The sequence below is a fragment of the Rutidosis leptorrhynchoides genome, chromosome 11 (genome assembly GCF_046630445.1).
Source record: "Rutidosis leptorrhynchoides isolate AG116_Rl617_1_P2 chromosome 11, CSIRO_AGI_Rlap_v1, whole genome shotgun sequence".
Taxonomy (NCBI): Eukaryota; Viridiplantae; Streptophyta; class Magnoliopsida; order Asterales; family Asteraceae; genus Rutidosis; species Rutidosis leptorrhynchoides.
The window spans coordinates 128,867,749-128,877,827 of NC_092343.1; the positions used below are offsets into that span (position 1 = coordinate 128,867,749).

The following is a 10,079-nucleotide window of genomic DNA, read 5'->3' on the forward strand; positions in this document are numbered from 1 at the left end:
TTCAAGAAGTCAATTGGTGACGGAAGATCAACCCTATTTTGAAAGGATGTATGGTGCGGTTCAACATGTTTTAAGGATTTGTTCCCCAGGCTTTTTATGCTCGAATGCAACAATAATGTAATGGTCAGAGACAGATTTCCTCTGATTTCAAGCAGCAACAGCAGCCCACGGTCTGATGGCTGGCACAACAGCAGCAACAGTGACCAGCCTGGTGGTAACATCGATGGTGGTTCAGAATCAGCAGGCAGAAACAGCTCGGTTTCTTTTCGATGGTGCTGGTCACGGGTTTCGACAGGCCGAACAGCGGATGAGCTAGAAGAACTGTCAAATCTGCTTCGGTCTATCTCTATTGATTTTCGTGCAGGTGTTTCGTGGTCATGGAATCTCGCTAGCAATGGTGTGTTCACGGTCAAAAAACTCGCTTACCTTATTGATCAAAAGACTCTCATAAACCCCGTTGTCTCATCTCAACAAACATTGCGTAATAATCTCGTTCCCAAAAAGTGGAAATTTTTGTGTGGAGGCTAATGAAAAAAGGATTCCGGTTCGGGTAGAACTTGACAAGCGGGGTGTGGATCTACATAGTATCCGATGCCCCGTTTGTGATAGTGATCTCGAAACGGTTGACCACTTATTAGTCTCATGCAAATACTCGATGGATGTTTGGTCAAGACTCTTCAAATGGTGGAATCTAGCTTCTCCCCCCAATCAAAGTCTAAATGATATCTTACTCGGGAATTCAACAAGTGGTCTATCCCCTCATGGTTTGAAGATTTGGCAAGCCGTGACGTGGTCTTGTGCTTATTACATTTGGAAGTGCCGTAACCTTGCGGTTTTCCAAAACAAAGCTTGGACCCCCCCCCCCCCCGGTGGTGCTAAATGAAATTCAAGTGAGAACTTTCGAATGGGTTGCGAACCGATCAAAAGGCATAAAAATCGAATGGCTCAATTGGCTCACAAACCCTTCTTTATATTTAGTTTAGCTAAGTGGGGAGGGGTGCTTTCTTAGCCCCCTACCTATTTTTAGTGTTGTATGTTCAAGGTGTTTTTTCGAGTTGTATTCTTTGTTCTTTTTTTTTCGGTTAGTTCCGAATGCACTCTTTGTAATTATTCGATTGTTTGATTGGTAATATAATTCACCTTGCTTTTCAAAAAAAAAAAAAAAAATTTATTAGTAACATAAAAATTACATTGATTGCTACATGCATTAATCAAACATTTAACTTAATTAAGGTCACGTTTCATACAAAGGTAACATAAACATTAAATGTTACCTACCTATATCTTAACTAAGTTATGTTTTATTCTCGTGTGATACACATACACAATGAACTTAAAAAAGGGAGGTATTTAATATTTTATTTTGGTGGGGACGTGTAATTTAATTAAACTGTATCTTCTGTCATTAAAAAGAAACACATATGATAAGTTTCGATGATATCAAGGTACATGGAGAGATAGTGCAGGGGGTGTGTTGGCATTTAAGTGAATGTAGAAGGGTGCCAAGTGTAATATGTATTGTCACTTTCATTATTGTTGGCCACCCCCTCACTACTTGCTTGGATTTTGGCCGTTTCCCCCTTCACGCAACAGCCCTTTGGGCCCTTCTTTTTCACTGTTTTTACATTTTTACCCCTGGTCTTGTTTAAATTTTGATTTCCATTTTACCAAAATATATCCGAAGTTGAACTTTTTTTTTTTGAAAAGATGTCCGTAGTTAAACTAAAGGTGGTTTGATAAAACTGAATAATTTAGCGCTAAATGGTTCATAATGTGAATGATTCAAAGGTTCCGAATGAAGTTGATTCTGAATGAAAATAACCTGTTTGATAATCATTTTTAATGAACAATGTGAATGATGTAAAATTACCATATTAACATTTGACATGAATAAAAATTACAATATAGTTGTTTAATAAGTGTTCTTAATATAATTTAAAAAGCATATTACATAAATTTTAGGTTCTTAATCATTAAAGATAGTTCAAGCTCTGAATAGTTTAGTACTAAATGCTGAACCATTTAGCACCATCTATCATTCAGAATTCTGTAACAAACACACTGAATGCTTAATAGTTCAATATCCAGTGCTGAACTATTCAATTAAGAGGTATACAAACACACCCTAAATCTAGCTAAAACACCCTAAATCTAGGTAAAACATGTGAACACAAATTAGGGTATTTATATGGAGGCTCCAAGGAAAATTTTCATTACATTAACAAAAAGATATATGGTATGTATAACCTAACTAGATTATGAGCCCGTGCGATGCACGGCTGTTCAAAAAACCGTTATAGATCGACCTGTTGTTTTCGATAACTACATATTGATAACAAAATTATATTGATCACAACTTAAAGCATATTTAGACTAAGATAGATCGTTGATGTTTACATAGTTATAGTAAAAGTGAGATAAGTTTTTGTTTGACAAACTCTTCGGTATACACGTTCAATTTTTAATCTATATATTCAATATTTGTATTTATTTTTTTATTCGATTTATTTTATTAAACCTCTTTTCAGTTAATTTTTTTATTTATTTATTTGTTAATTATAGATTAATTGTAATTAGAAAATTTGAGGATTTAACATGTGTAAAATCCACTTGTCCTCATTCTCTATAATTACTCTCATGTTGACAACAATGCTTTAACACACTCTTTTTTATATAAGTATATATAGATTAATTGCTAATTGTCGTTAAAAGTTTATAGTTGAATCTTATATTTAAAATTATAAGTTGAGATATAACTTTTGAAATTAAATTCATCTTTAAAATATATTGACATTAAAATATAAAACACAAAGTATACTTATATTTATATGATATACAATAATATCATAATGATATAATGATTGTCTTATAATTGTGCTAAAATCATCTTAGCTTATATTTACAAAATGGAGTAATTATCTTACAGTTACTTTTAATAATGTTTTAAATCTAAGTTTCCCTTAACATTATATTATATATTATATATAATTATTGTAATATGAGTCAATAAGTTATAAACTTCAACCATTTAAACGTTTAAATGCTTAAATTGAATCGTTAACATATACGGAGTTTAAAAAAGTTCGTTTAAAATGTAGACAGAATACTTCATGCTTCGAATAATTATTCAAATTTTTTTTTGATTTATTATAGATCGATAATATATCAGTTGTATCTTATTTGTTTAATGTAAACTTGAACAAAGTTATTACAGTAATAATTAATAATGAAGTTTAAATTTTTTTTTTTTGAAAGATCAACAATTTTATTAAAAGATCAACAATTTTATTAAAACCAAAAGAAGATACAATGAGGGCCAAAGGCCATATACACGAGACTTACACAAGAGCATTTACAAGCGAATTAAACCCTACCGATCTAAGAAGTATATTCTAACTTTTACTCAGGGAAAAACCCTCCACCCGCAGGCTAACTCTCAGCTTTTTCTCACTTTAGAAAAAGCTGGGCCAATTATAATTACAGTACTAAACTATCTTAGCGACAAAGCAATTAAAACCGGCACCATTTAGGTAGTAACTAAGAGATCGCCTTCAAGAGAGGATGAAAAAACCCTGAATTATTAACCAATACCTTCTTTACTTGGCGGGTTAGCATCGAATTTTCTCGGGTTTGCTAGTCAATTATGCCAATCTAAACACCCATATTTTAGCCTTGATGAGATCCATTCAAATGATTTGATTTGAATTTCGGAGACAATTTTAGCGTTACAGAGCCTAGATTTATTAAACACATGATCGTTTCTATTTTTCCAAATGTAGTAACTCGTAACCCAAACAATAGCTTGCCAAATGGAGATTCCTGTTGTCGTATTAATCTGTGAGTTTGAGCCTTTTGTGAGCTCAGTTATATCCGCGAAAACTGTTGAGTTAAGGTTCCACCATTTAAAGATTCTGTCCCATATATCCGAAGCCGTTTTACAGTGGATGAAGGTGTGGTTTATGGATTCAATATCATCGTTGCAGACCGGGCATCTAACAGAATCCAGATCTATTCCCCTACGATCCAACTCAGATCTTACAGGTAGTTTATTCTGGGAGGCACGCCACATAAGGATACCCACTTTTTGTGGTAATAGATTATTTCTAATAGTAGGTTCGGCGTGAGTAACAACCGTGGAGTTTAGAAACTCGATCAATGATTTCGTGGAGTAAATTCCTGAGCCGCACAGTTTCCATACCCACTCGTCGACACTTTTTCCGGAGCATTTGAATAAAGAGAGCTGATTTTCAAGCCGCAGGAGTTCGGATGATGTACGCCATTTCGGGAGAGCCGTCCATTGCCATGAGAACTGTACGCGGCCCTCCGATTCGATCCAAAGCATCCTGTCCGAGACCTTTGCCATTTTGTCTGAATCGAGCCTGAATAAGCCAAATGTTTTCTTTAATGCTGTTCTTAATAAGCCAAATGTTTTCTTTTTGAATAATAAGTTAAGATAAGATGGATAACTAAACAATAACTACAATCTTTAATGCTGTTTTTAACATGGATAAGTTGTGGTTAATATTAATTTTTTGTGACAATTGTTTAAATATATAATATAAATATATAACATATAACATATAACATATAATATATTTAAATATTTTAAAACTAGTTTTAATTCTTTCAAGACGTGTAGATCGACAGGGACACGCAAATCATGTGTTGCTTTTGGCAACCCACCAAACCACCCCGTAAAAGTCAGATGTCTGTAAATCACCTCCACCAAGAAATCCAATATGTGACAGGAAAGAGTCTAGTCCGAAGGCATCCTCCAAGGGAACGTGATAGACCCGACGTACAAGTGGATTAGCCTATGCACAAGGCAAGCTAATGCAGCGCCATAGAAGCATACCCAAGAGTCAAAGGTAAATCATGATCTCGGGACTCGAACTTGCACCTGTTGTTCTTTCAAGCTTTCACACATGGAGCCCTAGCTTCAAAGTTTGAACATTTTAAATATAGTCATAAATTTCGTTAGAAATATTTTAGTTAAAATCAGACGTAAAAAGTAGTACTTTGAACAAAACATATTAAAAAAAAAAAAAAAATAAGTAGAATGTTGAATGGTAAGTAACTAAAAATCCAGGGGCATATATGCAAACTTACAATATATTTCTTTTTATAAACCTTGGGTTTGCTACTCTCCCCCTTTCTCACTTGTGTGGAGGAAAACAGAACTTGAATTAAACTTTGCCACTAATACACACACACACACACACATACTAAAAACTCACACAAATTCAATCAAAATCACAGAATCGATTAATCATGGCGATCCGATTTAATCCGGTGACGTTTCAATCGGATATTTATCGATCACCTTCATTTAAAAAAGCTACAAATCTCAGATCTCCTAAATACGCCATGGCTTCAACCGTAGGATCATCAACCCCAAAGTGAGTAGTATCATTTTATACTTTACATATTTATATTTATCTATGTATGTATATGTATATATATATTACAATTTTTTTTGTGTATTTGATTATTATATGTGTTTTGTTTCCGTAAATTGAGTTGTATTGTTGATTAGTTTGTTATTGTTACCGAATTAATTGTAATTAAAATTAAGTATGATCTTAAAATTTGACATCGTGATTGTGATTACGTTGTCGATTATACCGATGTACATTTTTCTAAATAGTGATTTACTGTAAAATTATATTGTTTTTTATTTAATTGGTGGATTTCTGGCATTTGGACTGTATTTGTTTGTATTTTTAGTAAATTTTATGCTGCAACCTAAGCATTTTGAAGCTAAAAGATGATTAATATAAAAATATTTATTAGTTAATTGTTTTAATTCTTTATCTATTTTGCTTCTTATAGTTGTGATTTTTTACATTGTTGATATCTAAAATAATTGATTACTGTGTACAGCATCTGTAATGTAATGTGACTGGATGTAGATATAGTTTACTGTATATTTAACATATATTTCTAACATACTGTGGAAATTGTTATTTTTTTGTTGTAACTGATTGATTATATTATCTTTTAATGAATTACATAGGTGGTGTATGTTTAAAGTAATGTGTTACTAGCTGCACTTGGTCGATAAATTAGCAAGTATCTTAAGAAATGTTTAGCTTTACTAATTTTACATGATTTCGTTTAGCTGTCATTATTTGCATTCGATTTCTCATTGCTCCTTGATTTTTATGCTTTTTTTTTCTTGCTTTATTGTACTTTGATTTCGTTTGGCTGTCATTATTTGCATTCGATTTTAAACTTTACAATGTAGGAAAAATAGCTAGTGTATATATGAAGTACTTGTTAAAACACTAAAATACATAGGATACTGCGAGTATTTAACTCCCTGCAATTTCCCCTTTCTTACACAGGGTTACCAAAAACCCTTTTACTCCACCACGAGAGGTTCATCTTCAGGTAACACACTCAATGCCACAACAAAAGATCGAGATTTTCAAATCAATCGAGGGTTGGGCTGAAGAGAACATATTGACCCACTTGAAACCAGTCGAGAAATGTTGGCAAGCACAGGATTTTTTGCCCGATCCTGCATCAGATGGATTTATGGAACAAGTGGCCGAACTTAGGGCGCGGGCTAAAGAGATTCCTGATGAATACTTTGTTGTTTTGGTTGGTGATATGATTACTGAAGAAGCCCTGCCTACGTACCAAACAATGCTTAATACTCTTGATGGTGTACGGGATGAGACCGGGGCTAGCCCGACTCCTTGGGCTGTTTGGACCCGGGCTTGGACCGCTGAAGAAAACAGGCATGGTGATCTGCTCCATATGTATCTGTATCTTTGTGGGCGGGTCGATATGAGGGAGATTCAGAAGACAATTCAATATCTCATTGGATCAGGGATGGTAAGTTCTTCATTTCCATATTAAATTTCTGTTTTGATATTTCTTCTTGTTTAGGATTAGTATTAGAGGTTTGTACACTGTTGAAATGGATGATATTTCGTATGGGTATAAATTGGCTGGATTCCTGGACTGCCTGGACTCGATTAATCACGTTTCATACTCCTAATCAAGGTTGTAAAAATCGCGAGTTGGTCACGACCTTGGAGGACAAGTTAGTCAAGTCGAGGACAAGACCAGTGGTAGACTTTTTGTAATAAATGAATTAAACATATATATTATACTTAAATATATGAAACATAAAACATAAATATTTCAAACAAACACAGATATATGTCACAAAATTTTATTTTTATAAAATATAATTTTTTGACCAAGTTTGGCTTTGACTGACTTGGCCTGACTTCGACTGACTTTTTTGTGTGAGTTTTAAAGTGTTTTTAGGATATTCGGGATGGGCTATTCCCCAAACCCACGCGTCAGCCGACTCGGCCGACTTTTACAACAGTGCTTCAAATAAATAATTTGTGTTAAATATAGTGGGAAAATGTATATATAGAGTAAGAAAACTCCTGTCCCTTGAATAAAGCTATGTAGTAGGTTTTTTATTTTAAAGTCGCACTATGGGTGACGTTGATATCATTGACCTCTTTTTTTTTTAGAGCTGACTTTTTGATATCGTTGACCTCTTTTTTTCAGAGCTGACTTTTTGATATCACATATTACAACCTATACCAAGTGAAAAATTTTCTTTTTTCCTCCTTAAAAATTCTTTATGAATCTTATCCTCTTTTTTTCTTCTTCGTTCAGAATTAGAGGTAATACAATGGGGTTGGAGAGGGTTCATAATGGGTTTACGTCATTTTGGATAATATTTGGTATTGTTCACGACGGATAACACTTTGTATGTGTCAATGGGCTAGGTCATGTCAGTTGGACTTGGACCACTTTCTGCTCATTTTATTATCTTAAAAAATTAAACAAAATTGAGTGGTACATATTATTGCATAAAATTTATAATACAATACTATTTTAGATTTTTTAATAAAGCAATGTAGCAGGGTGGTTGCTATTGTTTGGGTCACTTTTCACCTATTTCATCATATTGACTCGTATTTTTGTGTTAGTTTATTTCTATTTAACCTGTTTGACCTCTTCAAAATACAACATTGACCAGAATCAATTAAATTGTTCTTATCCTTTCAGGATCCTCGCACTGAGAATAATCCCTACCTTGGATTCATCTATACCTCTTTCCAAGAACGTGCAACCTTTGTCTCCCATGGAAACACAGCTAGGCACGCAAAGGAGCACGGGGACTTAAAACTCGCCCAAATTTGTGGTACAATCGCATCAGACGAAAAAAGGCATGAAACCGCATACACAAAAATCGTCGAAAAGCTCTTCGAAATCGACCCAGATGGCACTGTTCTTGCTTTTGCTGATATGATGAAGAAAAAAATCTCAATGCCCGCACACTTAATGTACGATGGTCGTGACGACAACCTGTTTGACCATTTCTCAGCTGTAGCCCAAAGACTCGGTGTGTATACTGCAAAAGATTACGCAGACATTTTGGAGTTTTTGGTGGGCCGTTGGAAAGTAGCAGATTTAACGGGGCTATCTGGTGAAGGACGTGGGGCACAAGACTATGTTTGCAAGTTGCCCGCGAGAATTAGAAGGCTCGAGGAGAGGGCTTCAGCTAGGGCTAAAGAAGGCCCAATGATGCCGTTCAGTTGGATTTTCGATAGACAGGTGAAGCTTTGAAAAGTGAAATAATAAGTTTGAGTTATAAGTTGACTGTTGCTCTTTATCATAAGTAGAGGTTAAAAACGAAATTTAGATGTTTCTTTTATGTAGTAGTGATGTGTTTTTTTTGTTTGTTGAATCTAAAATGTGTTGTGAGTTTGCGTGGTTGTAAACTTATGTTTGTTGGACATATTATTGAACTTGTTATGCCAATTTTGATGATGATGGTTATCGTCTATACTTTGTTTAAATCGGTTTTTAAATGTTGGTTCGATAATTGAGATGATGGCAGAAAACCCTGTTTTGGTTATCTGATTTTGAACCTGTTAAAGCTTTTTTGTAAAGGTCATAGCATAAGCAGAGTATGGTTCACTGAGCTTATGTGGCTGATTTGTTTTTATGGTATGTGTTATGGTGCGTTTGATATAACTGAACGAGGTTGAACTCATAATCTGAATGGTCATGCCAATAATTTTTTGATAGTCATTTTGAATTAACAATGTGAATGATATAAAATTACCATATTAAACTTTTATGTAAAATAAGAAAGCAATATAGTTGGTTGAAGTGTTTATGTAATTAAAAAAGATATTACACGAAATTGAGGTGCTTGATTGAAACGACCACGACTCAACCGGAAAGGAAAACGACAATATTTTTTTTTTTACAAAACAGCACTAGATGCGGCGCATCAAGGCATGATGCGGCGCATCCTTCAAATTCTGATTTGGGCAGAGGTCTTGGGATGCGGCACATCCTTTCTTTGCTGACCCATTTCGATCAATTTTTTACCACTTGACCCATTTCAATCGCCCAACTTGACACATGTCGTTTGACCAAACATAATTCACTTAATTACGTCAAACCACCAATTTCAACAAGATTACAAGTCCGTCAATAACTTAAGTTTTAGATGACTCATTACAAAATAAGTGGTAAATTCAACCAATTACACAATTCTTTGACTCAAGAGACCAAGACATCAAGAGCATAAATTCAAGGGGTTATTTTATTTCTACCCAGCCAAAAAAACTACTAGGAGTCTTCAAGCACAATATCTATTTTTGAAGTCACAAGCAAACGTCTACAAGCTACTTAATTACTTCCACATTCTTACTCTTTCTCTTATCCGTGTGCAAGCCTATAAAATGATAAAAACAATAAAGAGTAAACAATGCTTAGACCATTTTTAACAATGATTGGTGTATTGGCGTGTTTATGATTAGAGGTGGAGTGTTTGACAGGCGTGCTGGTAAACTGGTATATAATGAGTGGCGTGCTGAGTGGCGTGTTGATGGGTAGAGGTGAGGTATTTTCTAATTTCTTTTTCATTTTTTAATGTATGAATTTATCTAGTTTTAATTTTGTTTAATTAGTTATATTATTATTTTGTAATTATAAAAACAAACTATACTAATAAAACACACTTAAAATTAAACAAACGATTACAATAATATTAAAATTCCTAAAAGTAGAAAATATTAAAGTCC

At 34.0% G+C, this 10,079-nt stretch overlaps 2 protein-coding genes across 2 annotated transcripts; one reads left to right on the plus strand and one right to left on the minus strand.

The window, feature by feature from the left end:
* Positions 1 to 3,637: 3,637 nt before the first annotated feature.
* LOC139874936 (uncharacterized) lies at positions 3,638 to 4,363 on the minus strand. The gene has a single exon (XM_071862326.1). The coding sequence runs from the start codon at positions 4,361 to 4,363 to the stop codon at positions 3,638 to 3,640; it is 726 nt and encodes a 241-aa protein (XP_071718427.1).
* An 805-nt stretch (positions 4,364 to 5,168) lies between these two features.
* On the plus strand, positions 5,169 to 8,646 carry LOC139874211 (stearoyl-[acyl-carrier-protein] 9-desaturase, chloroplastic-like). The gene is made up of 3 exons (XM_071861670.1): positions 5,169 to 5,399; positions 6,348 to 6,843; positions 8,047 to 8,646. The coding sequence occupies exons 1-3, from the start codon at positions 5,272 to 5,274 to the stop codon at positions 8,605 to 8,607; spliced, it is 1,185 nt and encodes a 394-aa protein (XP_071717771.1). The 5' UTR covers positions 5,169 to 5,271; the 3' UTR covers positions 8,608 to 8,646.
* The last annotated feature ends 1,433 nt before the right edge of the window (positions 8,647 to 10,079 follow it).